This window comes from Equus caballus, chromosome 17 (genome assembly GCF_041296265.1).
Source record: "Equus caballus isolate H_3958 breed thoroughbred chromosome 17, TB-T2T, whole genome shotgun sequence".
Lineage (NCBI taxonomy): Eukaryota > Metazoa > Chordata > Mammalia > Perissodactyla > Equidae > Equus > Equus caballus.
Window position 1 is genome coordinate 98,214,881 of NC_091700.1, and position 23,170 is coordinate 98,238,050.

Here is a 23,170-nt window from a genome sequence, read left to right on the forward strand (position 1 = left end):
TCAAAGTCACTCAGTCCTTGACTGTTCAGTGGTCTCAAAGCAAACTCCAGTCTGGTGGGTGTACGTGCAACTCCAATCATCTTCAGGCCTTCCTCCTGCTGTTTTCTGCTAAGTGACCTTAGGGGCACCACTGGCTGGGACTTCAAAGGACCGCATCCCTTCCTGAATCTATTAGGGTGTTTATGGGTTGCTACCAAGGAGAGGAGAAGTATTGTCTATTAAGGGCAAAGGCTTGAGCGAACTAGTAGGAGGAAACGCTGGCCCCACATCAGCGCTTGACTGTTTATGGACGTAAGGGAGCTGGAGCTCCTGGCAGGGGTTTCCTCCTGAGGGTGGTGCGTTGGGTGAAAGGAAGCTCTGAATCATGACGACGTCGGGAAAGAAGCACAAGTGTTCTGCTTCACATGTTTGTCGAGAGGGAAACAACGGTGAGCATTGCCTTAGAATCAGACTCCGATTTCACGATTTGTCTAAGCCCCTGAATCGTGGAGTGACTGTGATGGAAGGCTGCTCCACCTTGGAGGTCAGACCAACACCTCTCCATGCCCTGCTCTCTCCACCCTCACCCCCTAAAGCTCTGCATCCACTGCTTCCCACTACTTTGCCATTTGTAGTTGGGAACTCTGTCTGCTGGGGATCCAGTCCCTGTGCATGTGAGCCTGGGACTGACTCCAAAGCGCATAGGTTAGATGGACAATCCATACTGGCTTATAGAAAGGGCCGGAAACACTTTAAATCAATAAGGCAAGTTCATTTAAACAATGCAGATAAGCAATCAAAATTCAAGTTAAAACACAGTAATTGGGGTAAGAATTGCTTTCCCATTTGTGCCCACATGCTCCTTTGCACGTAATCTTATCATCGCATGTGTTATGTTGTTAAGTGTTTATTGTGAAGGCCTGATAAACTTGCAGTCTCCCAGGGGCAAGGGGCCTGCCTTTCGCCTCTGGATCCCTAGTACTTAGCATGCATGACAGGTGGTAGGCTCTCAAAAATGTTTTCCAGAAGATGTTTTGGGGGGAGTGTCTGCACTGATGAAAACAACTCAATAATTTACTTGCCAAGTAGCAAAGCGAGAGTTTTCGATTTGTAGCGGATTACCAGTTTCGCCACACCAGACCACGCTGCTGTCAGGGTGATTCTTTTCTTCCCCATCTGGAGGTGTTTGTGCTCTGTCAGCCTCTGCTCGTTTCCAGGTCCGTCTTACTGCCACAGTACCGACATTTCCTGGTTTTTGTTGTACTGTGGCACAAACTCTGTTTTGAAAGGACAGGAGCATAATAAAAACGGATATGAAAGAAGGGCCAGATGACATCACTGAAAATATTTGAGGAAGTCCGCTTTTTTGGATGTTTATAATCTCAGCATGTTAGTTGTTTGTAATACGATAAGAGCACTTTTGATACATCGGGGGAATTACAGGCCTTGTTGCTCAGACAGTATTCATGAATTTTTATCTTACGCTCATAGTGACGGAAAGAGAATAGGAGGTCTTGGCTGAAGTCCCAGGTGACCTTGACTCATTGGTTGACCTTGGGTACAACATTCAGCATAGTTGAACTGCTTAAGTTTGTGCCTATGCCAGCTATTCACTGAATTAAAAAAAGAAGAAGAAGAATTCCATTATTAAAGATGAACACGCACACTAAATTTTCCCTCTCAAAATCTCAGCTCAGAGAAATTGTGGTACATGACACCCAAAGTATCTGCTTTCCAAGGTGGGTCCCTGAGCTCTGTATGGACTCAGTGTTATACGCATGCTTACCGAATGAAAATCTTAAGACATTCAAATGACTCCGTAAGCAGTGAAGATGTTGATCCTTGCTCTACCACTGCATCTGAGCTGTGAAGGTGGAGGCAGCCTGGCATCGGCCCCTCAGTGGGTGAAGGAAAACAAAGGTGAAGAACATTAATAGCGGATGCTCCCTGCCGTGTGCCAGGCTCTGTGCTAAGCTCATCCCACAGGTTTATCTCATTTTCTCCTAACACCCTCACAAGGCAGGAGTGGTGGATTCTACCCATTTTGCAAATGAAGAAACTGAAGGACACATGGGATAAGGAGGACTCAGAAGACCACAGGGCTGCAGTGCCGGGCCTGGAGCCCATGCACCTCCCTACAAACATGGCCCCGTGGACAGCAAATCCAAGCACGTCGCAGTGGAGCTCGCACACCTGACTGGAGCCCAGGAAACAGGACACAGCACTGTGAGGCCAGGGAAGACCCCATCCTCTTGCAAACCCCCTAAATCCAGGATAAAAAGATTAGATTAACTGTCTTCATGCACCAGTATAAAAAGACTGTGACGGAACTGGCTCCTGACCCTAAAAATGTATGCGTGCTAATTCCGAATCAGCCTTATCCATGGAGGTCCGCTCCAAAACTTGGACTGCAGCTAGTCCAGGTAAAATTTAGTATTTGGTAGGTTGAAAATTTGCAGTCACTGTCATACGTGGTCTCTAAGCATGCGGCACAGGACCACAAGAACTCAGAACCCAGCTGCCTGCTGAGGTGCAAAGAGAAGCATGGGATTGAAAATTCACTGTTGGACTATCTGAGTGGATAATCCACAGGAATAACTGAGTGCTGCCTGCACCCGTCAGGACTCTGAGATGGAGCTACTGGCCCCAGGGGTATGTTTCTGCTGTGATGGAGAGCAGATTTTATTCACAGACCTTCTTCCAGTGCAAAGAGAAAACTGATAAGCTCACAGCAAAGGAATCCTGCATGACTGCTAATATGCACAGGCTATGTAGACACCTTCTAAAACCTGCCAGGTATGACTCATTTGTCTGTGTAGATATAGGAAAAAGAGCAAGGCAGAAGTTTAGAAATTCTGCCGCAGAAGCTAGGCCAGCCAGTATGTAAAGTGGCTGTGGTTTTAGTGTGGACTCGCCACTGGGCCCAGAGCCCCCCTAACTTTGGTTCAGATAACCATCAAGTTTGCAAAGATCCAGCTTCTCAGATCTAGACTTGAGCCTGCCCAGGCAGACTCCTAGTATTCCTTGCGTGCCAACACAAACCAGCACCTGCCTTGCCTGGACCAGTCTTTACCAAACCAGAACAGAAATCTTATTGTACTATGAAAAAGTATTACTAAGTCTCTTTCATTCTGTTCTTCTCAGATTCCATCTCCCCCCTCCCCGCCGCCCTGCCCAAATTTAGTACGAGCGGAGGATTTTGGACAGACCTCTTCAATTGGGCATACTTCTTAGAATAAATAGCTTCAAGAGGTGTATCCACTTCATTTCTTAAGAACAATGTTAAATATTCATTTCACACTCATATGCCAATACTCACAACATACACATTTTTGTTCATTGCTGGGGAATACCAAGAACCAACATGCCATGGAAGTGAAACTTAGTGTAGATAATGTATGAGGTAATGCCTATACTAAATGATGTCTTGGTAGACTGTCTCTCACCAGCTGAACAGGGCATGAACAGAATAGTTCATAAATATTTAAGTGCATTTATTCTAAATATAACATATGAAACTGTTTCCTGTGTGTGCCCTGTATGACAAAATACTCATTTCTATATGTAATTATGTGGGTGGCCTCTTGGACAAGAGTTGAAAGCTCTTGATGAGTTGTTTGCCTCAACATTGAGACAGAACTCTGTCCCTAAGGCTATAGAAATGACTGAATGACAATAGCCTCTGTCAAAGATAGTCTTTAATGTGGCTGATTTTCTTATTAATTATTTGGTGAGAACACTGACACCTGAATGAGTAGCAAGTAAGAGAATGTTAAAGTACACTCTGTCTTGTTACAGTGCCTTTTCTCTAACTCGGATCTGCTGATAGACAATAGCTGATAAACAGGTGAATGATGTCAATATTAAGTGGGAGTCATATTAATTCATGCATGTGTTTTCCCAGCGTGTCACTTGCACACCAAGTGCCAGAGTAGGTGAAGGCGAATAGATTAGCACGGTAAACACAACAAACTGTCGAAGAATTTAACCAGTCCAGGATGCCCACGCCCCCAGCCTTCTTCCTCATGGCTCGGTTAGGCTGTACCGTTCCCTGGGAGTGCTTAATGCATGGTTCTTCCCAATCTTTGGCCATGCAGCCCTTATTCTCTGTGACTTAGCAGTCTTACCACTTCTTTGCATCCCCCTCTATCAAATGATTGCCTTCTATGTTCTCTAAGATAATGCGCCCCATCCACTGTGGTATGTCTTTACTCATTGGGAATTTTACATGTCTATTCAGCTGTGCTATTACTTTTACTAGGATTTTGACTAGTTTTATTAGTGCCCTGCTTACAAAGTTGTGCAGGTATTGAGCGGCCCGCCACCAGCACTGTTTTCCCCGTATGCCTTGTTGGTTTGGTGTACCATCTTGCAGAACGTGAGGGTTTTTCAGAAATAGTCATATATTGTGCATTAGCAGAAACGCCCATACTTAAAAAGAATGAGTGGGGACAAGATGTGAAATCAACACGAGTTTGATTTGTTACCAAGGGCGAGTGGTGGGTGGGTGTGAGTGTCTGAGTGGGTCTCAGCTATACGCATGGGGAAGGCAAAGGCGGGAGCGAGAACATTCCAGGCTGGAGGCACAGCTTGTACAAAGGCACGTTCTTTGAGCGGGATGGAGACCCAGAGGTATTAATGCTCAATGCATTTAAAACCTAACATTCCACCGTTGTCTGAAAGTATTTTGTTAAGCACTCAGTTGGAATTGAAAGGACAGGAGGCTTTGAAAGAAGAAGAAACCTCAGATCGAAAGGAACAGAGCTCAAAGTTGTCAGGTCTCAGGAGAAGCAAGGCATGTGAGTCCAGGGAAGTAGTGAGGGAGTAGAGATCAGAGGGGGTGTAGACACAGAATATGTTGTATCTGGTGAACAGAATATGATGTGGGCTCTAAACTAAAGGGCTAATACCACCTGGCTGGGTGCTGTGGTCTGAATGTTACCACTTGGCTGGGTGCTGTGGTCTGAATGTTTATGTCCCCACAAAATTCATGTTGAAATCCTAACCCCCAAAGTGAGGTCTTAGGAGGTGGAGCCTTTGGGAAGTGAATCGATGGTGATAGTGGAGCCCCCTGATTGAGATTAGTGCCCTTATAAAAGAGGCCCCCCAAAGCTCTCTGGCCCTCTCTCCACCACGTGAGGACACAGCAAGAGACTGTCTATGCACCAGGAAGCAGATCCAAATCTCCCGGAGCCTTGATCCCGGACTGCCAGCCCGCAGAGCTGTGAGAAATGCATTTCTGCTGTTTATTAGCCCCCTAGGCTATGCTATTTTGTTATAGTCACCTGAACAGACTAAGACACTGGGCATTGGGATTAATAAAAACCCGAATGGTGACAGTCTACATTAAGATAAGTCAAGGGGGTGGAGGGAGGGCAACTTCCAGAAATTGGTCTACTGACAGGCCCACCAAAGAAGTCCAGGACAGCAATCAAATGACTTCAAATAGAAGCATCCAGTATCCAATCTCGTTCCATCTGTGTGTGTGTGTGTGCGTGTGCACGTGTGCTCACACACGCACTCAAGCACGCCAACTCCTACAAGGTAGCTGGCATGCATATTGGCTCTCAAATTATGCACACTATGTGGCAACTCCATGAGGACATCAAGAAGAGGGGCTTTATTGACTGGTGAGCAAACCAACTCCCCTGGAAGGACACATGGAGGCTCACCCAGCTAGGATCTTGTACCAGCACACTGGTCAGACAGGCAGCACCCTGGCCATCGTGAGCCACAGTCTCGGTGGCTGAGGAGCCATTACAGGAAGGTGAGAGTGGGGTGGATCATGAGGGGCTTTCGTCGGGAGCTGAATGAACTGTTTCAAATGCTTGAAAAGAAGAACTTGTTCTCACCTGAGCCTTGGGACACTGTATTTCAGCGGTAACTCACAGCCTTGGGAATCCCACACAGGAAGAGGTTCAAGATCAGCCTTTGGCATCGAGTGAATAAGATGCTATTCGAAGTAGAATTCAGCCATAGATTTGTAAGCATATCTAAATTGCAAGGAAAATAAATTTTCAGACATCTTAGGAGCTGGGACTGTGGCTGCCACAGATATTACAAGAGGCACTGGATACTGTGGGGGTGATGAACAGATTCCAGGAAGCAAATAGGAATTAGAAACAAAAAGGTGCCAGAACTCAGATGATCTAGACCTTAGACGCTGGGGAAGAAAAACTTTAAAATGGAGGCAGCTTACGCTTCAGATGGGACATCATTTCATGCTTCCAGGTGGGAATTACTTGCATGTCAAGGTGTCCTCATTTGGCTCTGTGTCTGCTCTTAAGGCTGCCTGTAAAGTCTGCTCCCAGCTGACCCCCAGCCTGAATGGTCACTGGTTCCTGCCTGCCTGACTCCTGACAACAGCCGCACACCTATGTCTTTGGATCTTTGCTGTCTAGGCTCCTAGTTTCTGGACTAGATGACTTAAGATGAGGCAACTGCAGATCGCTCTTAATAAAGGAACCCAACAATGAGGCCTCGACCCATCTCAGGTGAAGGCCAGCTCGCTCTGCGGAAAGGATGCTGTGAAGAAGAAGGGAGGGGTGCTTCTGGATAGAGCATCTATTGTGTGCGCTCAGGGTGGCTTGTTGTCACATGTCAGCACCTGCACCAACTCCGCTATATGCCAGAGGGGCTGGGACATCCTTGCCGTCCTCGCCGGTGAGGACACACATTCAGATCCTGCTTTTTGCCTTAAGAGGAGGAGAGTGCCTGTGAAAAATGGCCAAGACAGAGGATATGACAGGAAATGCCACACACCCCTTTTCCCAGCTCAGCCACACAGCCCACTTGTCTTCACCTGCAGGCCCAGGCCCACCCAAGCTCTGAGATCATTTCTAGCCCTGGGCAAGGTATTTCTAAGGAAGCATTGGCTCATACAACTTTGGCTGGGTTTCACCTTTCGTTCCTGTCTGGGGCTCCATGCCAGCAAGCCAGGCCCGCGCCTGATACTAATGACCCTTAGATGTGGATGGTACAGGACAGTCTTGAAGTACGGCATTGAATCCTCACGACAGGCCTGGGAGAGGCTCATCGATACCCTCATCTTGTGCAAAGGGCACTGCAGTCCAGAAAAGTTAGGTCATTCCTGTGCCTAGACTCTACCCTTTGCCGCATCCTGGTTCTCCTGCTCCACCCCACCGCTGCCGTCCAACTTCTCATACGCTGGGCAGTCCCTGTGAGGGGCTTCCTCATCCTTGAGTTTAGCACCTCGAATGCAGTCTGTCCTTTAGCCCATGTTAAATGTCATAAGCATAAGTGACATAATCTGGGGAAGTGTTCTGGCCTTGGCCTTCGGCCTCTCGTGCTCTCTGTGCCTGCTGCAGCCCTCCCCATCTGGTCCAGTTCTGAGCTGTGGGATTTTGTAAGCTAGTCCTGCCTGTCAGCACCCCAGCCCCAGCATGAAAGCATGGCTGTCATAGGTTGTCTCGTCAACAGCAAATTCTATTTAGAAAACACCCCTAGACTTGGAGCTGCCTGAGAAGAAAGAGAAGGTGGAGAAGTTGGCTAGTTTTTGCTCGTAAAAGCATCTAAGTATGCAGGTATAAAAACATGTGGCTTGTTGCTCGTGACTCAGGTGAGGTCTGCCGCGAAGGCAAGCGGGAGAAACAGCACCCTTGTCCACAGGTGTGCACCTGGCGAAGGTAAATGAACCCTACAGGACATGAGGACGGTATCGCAAGAGTTTCTGGAGCTCATCGTCTCTCATTTGAACTACTGTCATCCTCTCTGTTTGCCCTATTCCCAACACGGCCTCCTACGCTTCTCCTTCCTTCCCCAAAACTCCCCGCCCTGTGAGGACAGGCGGGAGCTCAGGTCCAGCTGCGCTGGAACCAGGCGGTACTGAGGCAGAGTCCAGTGGAGTGGTTTGTTGTAAATGGGTGAGCACTTCTGTCCATCAGTTATCTCACAGCCTCTAGCTGGTGACAGTTTCAGGACCATTCTACAGTGAACACGTTTACTTTGGGTGCCCTTGAAATGCTTTAAACAAAGGAAACTGGATGGCTGGGTTTCCTGCCTGGCTTATTGGGGAGGAGGGTTTTGTTCTCTGTGGAGTGGCTGTGATCTAAATTTCCTCTGCCATATACTTTGTCTTACTAATACTATGTTGGAATTATTTCCTTAATTTCTAAAGCTGCATGTGCGGAAATGGCTTATATTTCCTGTTTTGATAAATGAACAGAACTTTACTGGGAGCCTTGTTCCCAAGTTGGCTTTCCTCTTTGTTGGCCTTTTTTTGGATTAAAAGAATAATTATAAAAAGTCTTGCTTGACTGGACTTGTGACAAAGACAAAGATTTGTATAGATTTTTTTTACCATAAATATGAAAGATGAGTACTTTTTTTTACAATAAGAAATGTTTGTCTTTTATGTCACTTAGAATGGGTTATTCAGTATCCGTCTGGCCAGGAAGCCTGGGTTAGATGCTGGGGGCAATCCAATGGTAAAAGATCTGTAACTTCCCTACAGAGACCTTGCGCTTTTTGGCTGGAGGTATATTGGCTTAAAAAGACTTTCTTGGACAAGAACTTTCTTGGAACATGTGGAGGACAAAATATTCTTTGTTTTAGGACAAATGAGTTTTGTTCTCGCATCTTAATATAAATTTGGTTAATACTCATTTCTTGTGTGCAAGTTAACAACAATGGTGAGCATTTTTTCTTTCATTTACATATATCAACTTTAAATGGTACTCAGATCTGCTGAAAGCTGGGTCCATATCCATAGATTTGTTCCCTTAATGTAAGTGAACAAGTCACACTGGTAGTTACAGAAATAGCTGATCTTAGAGAGGCTAAATCTTTTTGTATGTTTATTTTCTGGCATTCAAGTTGTTATTTAAACCTATTTTTAAATATCCTAAATATAAGGACAGATCTACTGTTGGGGAAAAGACGATGAGCACTCTTGTTGACATTCTGAAATGGGGCCACTCCTGGACCTAAAGGGAGTACGCCCTCCTCACTGGGCGGCCGAGGAAAGGCTTTGCTCTCTTCCTGATGCTACATGATCCCTGACGAGGGCAGTGTGATACTCGCTTCTCTTGATGCCAGTAGGTCCCTCAAATAGGAAACAGCGCCAGGAATATGTGGGACCGGATGCTCCCTTAATCCTGCAGCTGCTGCTATTGATCTCTTCTCTGCCTCGTTACTGAATTCCATTTATAGATGGCAGAGCAAAGTCTCCGCTGGCTGCCAGAGAGCCAGTGGCTCAAGGCAAGAGATTCTCTGCTTGAACCTGATAGATGCCTCGTTCAGGAAGCTTAGAAGTTTCCGTGACTTCTGTTCTCCCTGAGACAAGAGGCTCAACAAGGAATGTAGATCGTGCATCCGAGGTGATTTTGATGTGTCTTGCATGCCCCTGCAAAGCTTTCTAAATGTAGTGATGCCTAGATTCAGATAAGGCTCCAAAGAAAAGGATTCCTGTAATGAAAAGCTCACCAAGAAATCTCTTGCTCAGTGCTCTCCACTTTGCCCCTGGAAACAATGTCTGTTGCATTCCATTTGAGTATAATATGATCCCAGGCTTCTAGAAGATGTATCTATGCCTTTACATTGCCAACTGGCCTTCAGTGATCCAGGTGATTTCCAACTCCTAGAATTTCTAATTAGCACAGCAACGCGGGCTACCAATTCAGGGCAGGATGAAACTCAGCAGAAGAGTCTAAAAGGAAGTGTTGAATAAGGAAAAGAGAACTAAAATGTTTTTGGCACTTTGATTGACTAGAAGCTCAGTGACTGAGCCCTGGGGGCTCAGAGCCTCCTTACACTCACCACAGATGGCAGGGGTCACAGGGAGTCCAAGGGCCGGCACTTTTCTGGGATGGACCTGCCTGGGTCCACTTTAGGCACCAAACACACTGAACCTGTAGGATATACTGCTTTCTCCTCCCTGGAAGGAGATGGCACAGTGGTTTACAATTTTCCCATTGTCTCTGAGCAAAGTCTCTTTTTGTAATGATAGCCCATCAATCAAGTGCCATGCTCCACAGACATCAGTGTGCCTCCCTGGAAATCCTTTTAGATAGTGGGCTCTGATCCAGTAAATCTGGGGTGGGGCCTGCCTTCCTAACTAGCACCAAGGTGATGCTGATGGTGCATCTACACACCCCACTGGCAGCAGTAAGGGTCCAGACAAAGAATGGGGGTATTGCAAGCATGATTGATTGACTCTTTGACGTTGTGTCTGAGTCCCTATCTCTCATCAGTCAACCTCCCATGCCCTTCCCTCATCTTGCCCCCGTTTGTGACACTGTCTCAGGTGAACCTTCCTCACACTCTTTGCTCAATGTCTTCTCCATGCACTCACTCTCTCGGTTCTTTCGTGTCCACGGCTCTCTCCACCCTACTGCTCCTTTGCCGATGGATTTTGTTCTCATTAATTGTTGCAAGAATTACCCATCCTTCATCTCTTCCTGGTGCAGCTCAGAGACATTCCTGGGCTACTCTGCTTCTCCTGTTTAAGCTGCTCTCTGTCTTAATTCCCAAAACTTAGGGTTCACGTTTATTTTTCAAAACTATACGATCGGTTCCACAACACTTATTAAGATGTCAAGAGCTCACAATGCTATCAAAATCAGCGTTCCTTTCCCTGTGTCGGCAGTGCCTTCCCCAGCCTCCTTAATTCCTCTGCCTTGTCTGGAGGGAGTGGATGAGTCCAGTGGGGCCCAGTCTCTGGTGTGGTGGGGGATGAGCGAGCTGCCAGGATGGAGCACCCACAGGTCCTCAATGAGTTTGTCCATTGCCGAAGAAACTAGTGATTAATCCCCCGGTCAAACTCCTTCCCCAGTTGGGAAGTGAGCGCCACAGTTTGAAATGGTCACGCGTCTTGGTAGCAACTGAGATGGTTCTTGGTTGAGCAAGACGTCCTGAGGATGCCGCACCCCTGTGGACTGTCTGTCTGGACTATAAAGTGACGGGGGATTGAATCTGAGTCCTGGGCTGGAAGTTGGGGGATGGGGCAATGCAGGGGCATCCTGAGGGTCATAAGAAGAGTGGGTGCAAATGCACTCCAATCCAAGATGCTCTTGATTCCTTGAGGGTAATAATGCAGAGGTCTTGCTTTCCTAGGCTGGTAGGCTAGCTGCTGTCTGTCTGTGTCTTGGTTACAGCAGCCAGAGCCTCAGGTCAGCCAGCAGGGAGGTCAGCCTGTGTGGGGCAGGCATGTAAGGAGGAGGGAGCACAGTGTAGCCCAAGGGAAAGGGCCTGGCTGTGCTAGTCCTCTCTGTTACCAATGTGATTTAGTGCTTGGGGCCTCCTTGACTCTTAATCATTCTTGCAACACCCTCTTTTCCATGGCACTTGTCATAATTTAAATCACGTAGGTTTCATTGTTTGTTGACTTAATTTTCTTGTCTTCTTGTTTGCATGATCTCTTCCCCACTTTATACCCGTGGCCCAACACAGTGCATCAGCCAGAAGAAACATTTGGTAAAGAATGAATGAATGAGGGGGTGGCCCCGTGTCCAAGTGGTTAAGTTTGTGCACTCCACTTTGGCTGCCCAGGGTTCACTGATTCAGATCCTCGGCGTGGACCTAGGCACTGCTCATCAAGCCATGCTGTGGCAGCATCCCAAATAGAAGAGCTAGTATGACTTACAACTAGAATATACAACTATGTACTGGGGCTTTGGGGAGAAAAACAAAGAAGAGGAAGATTGGCAACAGATGTTAGCTCAGGGCCAGTCTTCCTCACTAAAAAAAAAAAGCGTAGTTTTAAAAATAAATAGTGCTATAAAAAAGTTAAAAGAATGAATGAATGAGTGAATTTGCAAAATCGAAGAGTGGGTGAATTATTCCCAAGGCCCCTTCCAGCTGTCATATTTTTTGGAATTGGGCCTGTTAGGTGTTCTCTCACTGGTGCAGTTGAAGGAAAGTGTTTTTCTGAGCACTCCGAGCCAGGAAACGTGTCGCGCACTCCTTCATCATCCTGGAGCCTGGGTGGGAGCAGGTTCTCTGTGAATATGAGGACCTAAGAACTCATGCATGTTAGATTCAAGTGTTCTCAGGGGGTGGGAGCCCTTAGGAGTTTTCGCACATCTTCGTATAATTGGTCCCATTGGGCCATCAGCCCTTTTCTGCCCTGGGATGAAGGACATCCAGACACAGGCCAGAGTTTGGCCAGCCCAGTTGGATGGATGCAGCATGGTCCATGACAATAGACACTTTCTACACCTCGAGCAGGGTCTAAGGAGCCTCCTGGCTCCAGGACCTGCATCTCCTCCTTAGATGCTTAGACGGTGACCTGAGTGACCTGCAGGGGGCCTCAGGGAGAACGGGGTGTTGGAATATTGCTCTACTCGATGCTCCTGATGGGAATTCAGAGTTGGAGTGAGAAACCAGTGGAGGATTTCATTGATTTTCTCACAGGTGGAAGCATGCCTTCCTGGGGACTCTGAAGTTGAGGATCTGGCCCAGGGCCAGCTTGTCGTGTGCGAGGGTGGTGGGCAGACTCTTGAGGTGGACGCAGGGCAGGAGGAGGCTAGTCATCTTTATTGAGGAGCTGACAAGAGGAAGGATCGGGGTCTGTCTTTGAGTGGTGTTGAGCAATAAAATGAAGGGTGGATTCAAGGGCTCGGAGCACAGGCAGCGGTTGGTGTGAGCTTTTAGTATTCTTCTGCTTGCGGGTAGGGGACGGGGCTGGGACAGGCATAGGACCCCATAGGGCAGTTCACACTCTCCCCATGCAGAGTGCTCAGGAGGGCTTTTGTACCTTGAGAATGTTCCAGGGACCAAAGTCTGTCGGGAATGCTGAGGCTCAGGTCTGAGACTTGTTCGGTCTCTCAGAGACGTCTGGAACACTTGCCCTGCCCTAATAAAGTAAACACTTCTGTTCATCCTGGAGATCTGGCATTCCAATTTGTGGTACTTAGTGCTCTTGTAGATGCTGAAATTCGTAAGAGTCCCTCTGTAGGATATGTAAGCTGCCGAGGGGAAAACACACACACACCCCCCACATCACATCACGCTCAGACATACACACACACACCCCCATCACACACACTCCCCACATTGCTTCACACACATACGCACACACAGATACCCCGTATCACATCACACACAGACATACACACACGCACTCCACATCACATCATGCACATACACACCCCACACACTCCCTATACCGCATCACACACATATGCACACACAGATACCCCATATCACATCACACACATACACACACAGATACCCCATATCACATCACACACATACACACACACTCCACATCACATCACACACAGACACCCCATATCACATTACACACATATACACACACACAGACACCCATGTCACTTCACACACAGACGCATCACATCACACACATACACACACACCCCTCATATCACACAGACACACACACACATACATACCTACGTACACACACAGAGGGCTGGAATTTCCGTGACAGATATTGGCTGTGGCTTGTGAAGGGAAGGGCTGCCTCTCGAAGATGTATTCCTCCTCCTGAGACAGGGTGTCTGAGCCACTGGCATATAGTTGAAAAAGTGTTAAGATCGGGAGTTATTGGACCTACAAGTCCTGGTTCCAAAAGCAAGAAAGCACTGTTAAATTTTGAGCAGGTTGTGAAGAACTCGTTTCTTTAACTAAATCCAGTAACTATCCTAAGCCCAGAATAGAGGGTCTGTTAGATCAATTCGAAACCAGTAAAATCATTTCAACCATTGATTTATATACAGGGATTAGGCAGGTGGCTTTAAAACCAAAATTGAAAATAACACGTGAAACACTAGATAGAGAAGATGAGTTTGTGCTTCACCCTTTAGACTGAGGAGGCCCCCTAACCTTTCCAAACCACCAGTAAATGAATTCTCGCGTGAGCCAGGGACACCTGCCAAGGCACCTATTCGTGTCACAGTTATTTGTAATACAAAGTGTAAGTGAGGGCCCATACAGGCTTCTGCCTTTGGCGCTCAGGGTCATCCATAAAAGTGGTGGCTGAGCTTGGAGCTGGAGTGATAAAAACCAAATATTCAAAAGCATGGAATTTAAAAATGAGCTCCACTGTACATAAACATTGAAGCCATAAAAAAAAAATGACCAACACCTAGAATCCTATTTTGAGAGTGTGAAAGGATTTGATATATGTTACTTTCACAGGATGTAACTCTAGCTGTCTCATATCAGTCAGGACAAAAAGGTGACCAAGAGATTCGAAAGGCGTTCGAGGTGTTGGTTTCTTTAAAGGATTTGAGATTTTCAGATTTTTTTGAATCCTTCAAACTAGTGACTGATGCACCAGATACTGCAGTAGGTAAAGAATTATAATAAGAACACAAAAAAATTTGAAACTCTCTAATGAGAACTCTCTAGTAGAAAATTGTTAGCACAGGAAAGGAATTTATCGTCGCTACAAAAAAGCACATTGAGTTGTTGTCAAGGTCTGGGGTAAACTGGCCAGGTGGCCGTGAGTCACGGGTTACTGTGCACCCATCCAAGGTTGACTGTCCAGGAAGGCGGTGCTGGCGGGGACTGCAGAGGTGGCCAGGCCAGACCATCTGCACTGCCGCATGCACGTTCAGTGCGTGCCGGGAACTGGGAAGTTTCTGGCAGACGTGCTAGCACAGAAAACAGACAGAAAAGCTGACAGAGGGAGTCCCCGAGTGACCACCCTATTTAGTCATTGAGACTGAACTCAGAAGAGAGCGGAAGAGTGTGGTAAAATGCAGCGGTTAAAGTTGGAACGGCTTCTGTTATCTGGGGAGTGTTGCTTGCGTGGTAAGGTTTGGCCCCGTGCACACTGGAAGCTAACTGTGCCCACGGTCCCTGAGTCTAAGTGCCTGCCAGATGGGCAGTCTGGCCGAGGGTCATGAGCCAGATGGAGATTGCTGGGTGAGCAGCTGCACCAACTCACCTGTCGGGAGGGTGGAGAGGCAGCGACGATGCTTGGCTGATCAGAGAGGGAGAGAAGAGAGTGGATCCAGTGGTCACTTCCTGCTCAGAATACTCAGTACTGTGAATGCAGTCTGAAAGGAAGCGCTCAGACACAGTCCAATATCCAGGGCCTTCTTTTACCTGATGCTGAGATCATGCGCCAGAAATGCCTTTTTCCCCATTGGAGTTGTCCAGCCAGAGAACCTCCTCAGTTACCCACTGAACTCATTAAAGAGTTGTATCGCAGTGTCCGACCAAAAGTTTGGCCATGCCACCCGAACCCCGCTAAATAAGTGCTACAGAAAGCCTCTCCCCGCCCCCCGCCCCCTCCTCCTTACTGTAAACGAGCATGTCTTGCAGAATGAAGGGAGGGAAACGAGCTTTCCTCTGCAGGCGCTTCACCCTGGATGTCCCGGTACCTCTGTGGTGGAGGTGAGGGTTTGCCATCCTTTCAGGTGTATTTGCAAGTCCCGCCTCCTCGTCAGAACCCCCTCTCCCTTTCATTCACCAGGATCTGTGTAATTTGATGGGGCCAGAGTTGACCTGCTGCATTTAACTTAACGCGATCCTGCTCATCTTGAACGTCTCCTCCTTCGGGACGCATCCCCCGCATTTCCAGGCAGAGGGAAGGGCTGCTTCCTCTGTGCCTGAATTTCTTCTTCATACTAAAGTGCTTAACATAGAGCGTCATGGGCTCACCTCACATGGAACCCCTTGATTCGGGGAATGTTCTCCTTGAATTTAGAGCCCCAGGACCTAACTTGGCATCTGGCACTTAGTAGGCACTGAAAAAGAGGCTTATTGACCATAGAATGTACAACTCCAAGAGTGACCCTAATGTAAACTATGGACTTTGGGTGATACTGACGTGTCCTTGTAGGTTCATCAATTGTAACAAATGTCCCACTCTGGTGAGGAATGTTGACAGTGGGGGAGGCTGCACATGTGGGGGAGCAGTGGGTTGTATGGGAAATCTCTGTACCTTTTGCTGTAGACCTAAAACTGCTCTAAAAACTAAAGCCAGTTTTTTTAAAGAGTTATCGAATATTCTGAATGAGTAGTTAGTTGTTAGAATTGGAAGAGCTCTCAACAGATGGTATTATGATACATATTGTAGTTGACAGTGTTTTAGATAACTTTTTCTTTGCTTTGTGTTTTATTTTTGCAGGGTGTGAAGAAGTTTGATGTGCCCTGTGGAGGGAGAGACTGCAGTGGGGGCTGCCAGTGCTACCCCGAGAAAGGAGGACGGGTAAGTCATGACACTGCAGTAAATATTATCTTCCTTATACTTCCATTAAATGAAAGTACCTTAAATTGTCTGATTAAGTCATTGGCATACTTTCCTAGGAAATTTCATACAGATGTGTTCTTCTCCACTTAACAAACAATAATATAATGCAAAATTGGGTCAATTAAAACCACTTTCCTAATAAATTGAGAACAATATTAACTTTCAACATGTTTTCTCTTGTTCATTGTTATAAATCATATGTGTGTGCATATATGGATATATAATGCAACTATGTTTTATACTTACGATATTATACATAAACATATTTTGTAAAAATATTACATAAAGAAAACATAGTTGCCTTTATACTGCAGAATCTATCAAATGAGAGGGCACTGGCATTATACTGCTGAGAATGATTCTAGCTTTTAAAATTATCCCACTCATTCCCTGGATGTCCTTTATGTAGCCCATTTCATCGATAAGTAAGAAAAAGTCACTCCAAATTATTACCATCACACCTGGCAGAATTTGAAATATGGATATTGGGTTTAATATGTTCAATTAAAGTGATTAGCCTCTCATTCTGTTGCCTTTAAAGCTGATGTTTGAGTCTTGGCATTACTGATTTTTAAGATATTGTTTCTATTTGTGTTTAAGCCCATTTTGGCGTGTGGCAGTGTGGGGTGCAGTATTTCATTTTATGATACCAAGTCTTTTGAGTCTCTGTGCTGTGGAACCATGCATTTCCCTCTGGGACTCTGCTTGTCCAATGCCAGGTTGTGAGAGGCAGTTGGGAATTCTTGCCTGCATTGCCCTGTTGGCATTGGCATCAGAAATTATAGCAGTCCTTGGGTGTTCCAAATGAGTTCCACCAAGCTGAATCCTGAAGTTGGTTTTTAAAGTAGCCATTCCCCATTCCCACTCACCAAGAGGAAGAAACGTCGTGGTGGAACTTGGCCTCTGTGCCTCCAAAAATCAAATAAGTAAAATTTGTGGTAGGGAACCCCTTTATAAATGTGGCGATCTCATTTACTACAGTGTGACTAATTATTATTTCAATGGCAAAGATCACAACTGAGGAGCTTCTTGCCTTCTAGATCAGAGCTTCCATCTTCACATGGTGTGTTCATCATGAGTTACAATCCTCAAAACCATTTTTCTGTGTTGTTACTTTAGTGAAGGGTCCCTCTACTTGGAATGGGGACTTTATGCTCTAGGAATCGCTAGTTGAAGATCACTTATCACATTTAACACAGATAAGTATTTTTTAAATATATGGAAGCTATTTCATGAGATTTAAAGTTCCCCTGGGGTCCCTTGCTATAGATTTTCCCAGCGATGCTTCTGGAGCCGTGATGACAATGCCTGACTGCAGAGCTGTCCACTCCCTAAGCACTTGGCTAGCTCGGCCTTATATGGGCATGGGGAAGATAAATTAGTGGTGTACAAATATTCGTGAGACCTGCCTCTGTCAGAGGGAGTTCAACCCTAGAGGGACCCGACATTTCTTCTCCATGTGATCAGCCAAACAGAACCTAAACAAACTGAGTAGAAGGTTACTGAGTCTATTCTTTTTCATCATTTATGATTATTTAATGCAGAACCAGTGTATCAACATTTCCCATAGTGCTTTTATAGGAATTTTCTTCTTCGGTAAAGATAGTTCATTCTGATTATTTCAATATATAATGCCATCTGCATAGCAATGTACTCTTATATTATGCCAGAGGTCTTCTGTGATTTCTAAAGGCCCCTAGGTCTTTCTGATTGAGTAAGTTTACAGTACAGGCCTTGGGACCTTTCTATCTCCCATTGTCCCTAAATAAAAAAATACCTTGAGTCTGTTTCTATACGTTGCCAAAGAAAATAGAAAGTTGACACCTTCTGGTTAATTTGAGTAACATGAGTAATCCAAACACCAGTGTGGGCTTGACTTTCCTCTATTCATCCAGACTTTGCTTTGTTCATTCAGACTTTGCTCTGCTCATCCAGACTTTGCTCTGTTCAACCAGACCTTGCTCTGTTTATCCAGGTGATCAACATTGGTCAAATTAAGTTGAGATTTGGCAATTGTCTGAGTAGTTTGTTCAAGAGACAGAGCCAAATGACTCCCCACTTTGGGGCCTGACCTATGGGACTCACTTTCTATAGTGTCCAGATAGCCTGACACATTTCTAAGTTTACCCTTCTCTTTGCACTGCATAATGCTCCACACGGTCATTACGGCTGGACCCAGACCCACAATGCAGTTGGACCATCCACATCCAAATTGGGTTGTTTTAACAGCACCTAAGGCTGCCCAGTTGACTCAGGGGTGCCATTGAACATTAACCAGTAAGATGATAGAAATGGCTAACGGGGGGCTGGCCCCGTGGCCGAGTGGTTAAGTTCGCGCGCTCTGCTGCAGGCAGCCCAGTGTTTCGTTGGTTCGAATCCTGGGCGCGGACATGGCACTGCTCATCAAACCATGCTGAGGCAGCGTCCCACATGCCACAACTAGAAGGAACCACAAAGAAGAAAATACAGCTATGTACCGAGGGGCTTTGGGGAGAAAAAAAGGGGAAAAAAAAAAAAAGAAATGGCTAATGGTAAGAGGTAAGAAAAAAACCTAGTGAGGAGAGAGAAATTATACCATTTATCATTTTCCACGGGTAAATCCAGTATATCACTGAAGATATTTATTGTTAGGGCAATTGCATTTCCTTCATTAAATTATTTATTAAGCTATCTATTTCAGTTCTACAAACCTGATGTATGCGTATTAAATATTTGTTAATGAACAAGTTTACCCAAATGTGTTCCTGTAGAAAGCAGGGCTATTTCTGCCCTACTTTTGGATTGATAGTATTTTTTTAAAGTAATGTAATACATAAAAATAGCAGTTGGACAGATTTTGCCGTTCAAAGAGCTGTGTGCGTAGCTTGTTCTTTCCCACAGCTTCCCCTGGGGTCCCCTGCTATATATTTTCCCCACGGTGCTACTGCAGCAGCGATGACAATGCCTGACTGCAGAGCTCTCCCCTCCCCAAGCACTTGGCTAGCTCAGCCTTATATGGCCATGGGGTAGAGTTAATTTGTTCCTCACCATGGTGACAGCCAACATCAGAAACTGTATGTTACTGGATAACTTTTGGACCCTATGCAGAAATCACAAATGTGCTATGGATTCCAATTCCAAATGAGTTCTCATGTTGCCAAATGAATAAGCTCTGTGTAAAGTGTCTTGAGCCTGACTGTCCACCCTGGAGTGGTGGGTGGTGGCTTGTTGCAGAGAGAGAATTGTTTCTCACAGACGGAACCTCCCAGCCCCGTGGATAATTCCAGCAAGCCGGTAGCTGGGGAATAAGGGGCAGGAGCTGTGGCCCAGCTCTCTGTGTACTCCTGACTCCCTGGTCAGAGCTGGACCGTGTGCCGGGGTGACCTAGCCACAGGAGGGTAGGAGGACAGTGACATCAGGGGTAAATGACCTGCCCCAATCTTAGTCCAGAATGAACTCAAGTTTTCAGACTTTTTGATGACTTCCTTTTCAGCACAGTAATCTTTTGTGTGTCTCTCCTCTTGCCAGATGTTAACCTATATGGGGGAGATCTCGGGCTTGGGAGGAGAGGACAGAGACAGAGATGAAAAGAGTTCAGGCTCCCTTTCTTCTAGCGTTGTGACTCCCTGGCCAATTCTCTCACCACCTCTTCAGTGGTTTAGTGAATTAAAAAATAAATAACTTTGAGAAATTATTTAAGACTTTATTGTTGTTGGTGGGTCTGTATTTCAAATAATTGCTATATTTTATTGGGAGTAATTAAAAATTATAAGTCCTAATTCACCTTACTGCACTGGGTGATATGTGCAAAGAAAATCAACAATCGTCTCAGACTTTCTGCTAAAGGTCGTACAGTCATCAATGCCAGACAGCTGTCTGGCCCTCTGATCTTTTTCTATTCTTTTTCCTCCTTTCTTTCTTTCTGTATATGCCATGGAGATGGAAGGCAGTTAAATGGAAAGCATCAGAGTGAATTTCTGTCACAGCAGAGTGACTGTCACCATGTGGTTAGTGGTATGGAAAACAGTAGAGCGAGCAGATGAGGCGTCTGATTCAACAAAAAGGACAGCTTTGCCTTTGAGCATTAACTCACCTAAAACCTTGTGAAATTGTCAGATTTTTCCAAGCAAGGTCAATTTTAATTCATTATTTCAATTACTTAGCCAAGTTTCTCTTCCCCCAGCCTTTTGGTTTTTGACCATAAACTCAATCAGATAGGTTATTTCGACCTTTTAATGACATCAACCTTCACAGGGCACCTGTGTTCCTAGACAGTCAGATATTTCAAAAATTGGTAAATACAAAGAGAGATTAAGTCCAAAATATTGGGAATTATTGAGATGGCTCAATGGCCCTGTCAGACTACAGTGGGCAGAAGAGGAAGCGCAACTTCCCACAGCTCCTGGTTCCCAGAGCCCTGTTATCAGCCCCTGAAGGGGTAACTGCATCTCTCCATGCCTCAGCAGTCATCCAGCCCACGCTCGCCGCAGCACGAGCCACAAACCGGAGACTGGACTGGAAGGGTGCAGTTGACAAGCTCACTCACTTAAGCAAACGACTGAGGACTTGAGACAGTTGTGTTCAGCTGTTGCATTTTCTCATGAAGCTAAGAGTTTCCCACAGTCTGTGGGTCCCTGGACTCAGGTTGAAGTGTAAGTGAATAATTCGTAACCTCACAAGATTCCTTCAGCTCAGTGATGGAAGTCCAAGTGAGAGAAGCTGAGTGAAATGGGAAGCAAAGAGAAAAGTGAGCAGGAGCTCCTGAAGGTGGGTGGAGACAGATGGGAACGGAAGAAATTCATTGTCTTTGGCCCTCGCTGTCAGCTCAGGTGGGTAGCAAGAGGTGAAAGAAGCAGACCCCTGGCCTCAGGGAAAGGAATAGAGAGCCCAGAGCAGCTGGCAACCACAAGTGATTGGCAGGTCTCTCTAAGGTGAGCTGTAGTCTCGCCAATAATGCTATCCTCTACCGCGTGTTGCTAGTCATAAACCTTACCCTTAATGTGTTTAAGCAAGATTTCAAAATAAAACTGAATTTTTTCTCTGAAACAATTCAATATAAATCTGAGAACCGGCAGAGCACTGTGGCACCATCGAGAGAGTTTCGGGATGTCTGTGCTGTATATAGGTTTCCATGAGCAATGTGACCAGTGCTGCTGTGGCTCACCTCTTTCCAAACCCGCTGCTGTTGCCCAGGCAGACCCCCTTCAATGGTGTGCTCAGCATGCTGAACGGAAGTCATCTCCAATATTTTATGCACTATCACAGCCCCGAAAGGGCAAAGAATTAGTTGAAAATAGCAGAAGTACTGCCTGGCCTCTGGGCTTTTATGACCCTTGTCTACACACAGCTCTCACCCACTTTCAAAATCATAGGGTTATTTTTAGCATACTTTTGGGATGATGGCGGTTCTGGCCCCTGCACTGCCACAGTAGCTGCACAACTCAACAAGTTGGTTATTTTCTGCAGGGAAACTGGTATTGCAGCAGACTTAGATGATGCCCACCTGACTTGTACATCACATGTAAGTGATGTGTTGTTTTGTTTTTCTTTTTCTTTTTGGTGAGGAAGATTCCCCCTGAGCTAACATCCATTGGCAATCTTCCTCTTTTTTTCTTTTTTCTTTTTTTCTTGAGGAAGATTAGCCCTGAGCTAACATCTATGCCAATCTTCCTCTATTTTGTATGTGGGATGCGTCCACAGCATGGCTGATTGGAGCAGGTCCATGCCCAGGATCCGAACTGGTGAACCCAGGCTGCCAAAGCTGAGCGCACAGAACCCTAACCGCTCAGCCACGGGGCCAGTCCAGATGTGTTTTTAAAGTGACACTTTCTCTTATATCTGCCATCATTGGAAGAATCCTAGCTTCCTTTTAGCAATGGAATTTTGCATTCCTTATGTATGTACATACAAAATCTGTATTTTGTATCATCTGAGACAAGGCGCTTGTCTTAGAGAAGGGGATACAGCGGTGAGCAGTGGGAAGGAGAACCTGAGCAGCAGGGGCACAGGCCGTGAGGGGAGAGCGTCCTGGTGGGACAGCGAGGAGGCCAGGGTGGCTCCAGCAGAGCAAGGACAGAGAGACTCGTGGGCGAGGAGGTCTGAGAAAGAAGGTGGGTATGGGGAGAAGTTTGCGTCAGAGTCTTAGAGACCACTTGACTGAGTGAGTGAGGTAAGAAGTTATTCAGGAGACCTCTTTAGAGAAGTTATGTGACTTTAACTTATTCACATCCCAGATCTCTGTGTGGGGAAGTTGTGAGGTTCACATTTGATAATCCATTCAACTGGGGTTTAGTTCTAGTCAGAGAAAATGCCCTGCCACTTGGCCCCTAACACAGGCAGCAGCTCACATGTAGGCATAGTTGGCTACTGAGATTTAGCAACAAACTTATTCATTCAGCACATATTGAGTGCACATCTGTCACGTGTCAGGCCCCATCCAGACACCAGGAACCCGGAAGGAGAAGTAAACAAAGCAGACGGTATCTCTAATCTTTGGGGGCTGATAGTCCAGCACCATGCCTTGCAAAAGATGGAAATGCTCTGTCTGCACTGTCCACTGTGGTTATTTGGGCATTTGAAATGCGGCTAGTGAAACAGATGAACTGAATTTTAAATTTTATTTAATTTTAATTAATTAAATTCAAAGTAAACAGCCCCCGTGTGACCCACTGGCTACCATATTGAAGATCACAATTCCACTGAGTGTGGAAGCTTTAGACTGGAAGAAAGAGACAATAAACTCATAGTGAATATGTAAGAATATTCTAGATATTAAATTCTAGATGAAAATAAAACACAATATAAAGTCAAGATTTCATGAAAATAAGACCAGGATTTGTAATCTGTTGGGCTTATATCTTTGCAAGAAGGATGTTATCACAGAAATATATAGACCCGTGAGTACAGCACATTAGAAGTGGTGGATGTGCAGAACGTGTCCATCAGCCAGTGGTCACCTCACCCCATGGCCACTTAGGGGAACTGTGTTTTTTTGCTTTTCCAATGTGAGCGCTCATCCAGGCCCCC

The 23,170-nt window shown here is 45.9% G+C and overlaps 1 protein-coding gene across 1 annotated transcript in view; it reads left to right on the forward strand.

The window, feature by feature from the left end:
- Positions 1-23,170, forward strand: part of COL4A2 (collagen type IV alpha 2 chain) — a 191,000-nt gene that overhangs the window by 32,605 nt on the left and 135,225 nt on the right. The window contains exon 4 of the mRNA XM_023621825.2: positions 16,043-16,123. Within this exon, the coding sequence (XP_023477593.2) occupies positions 16,043-16,123 (81 nt within the window). The remainder of the gene's footprint in view (positions 1-16,042; positions 16,124-23,170) is intronic.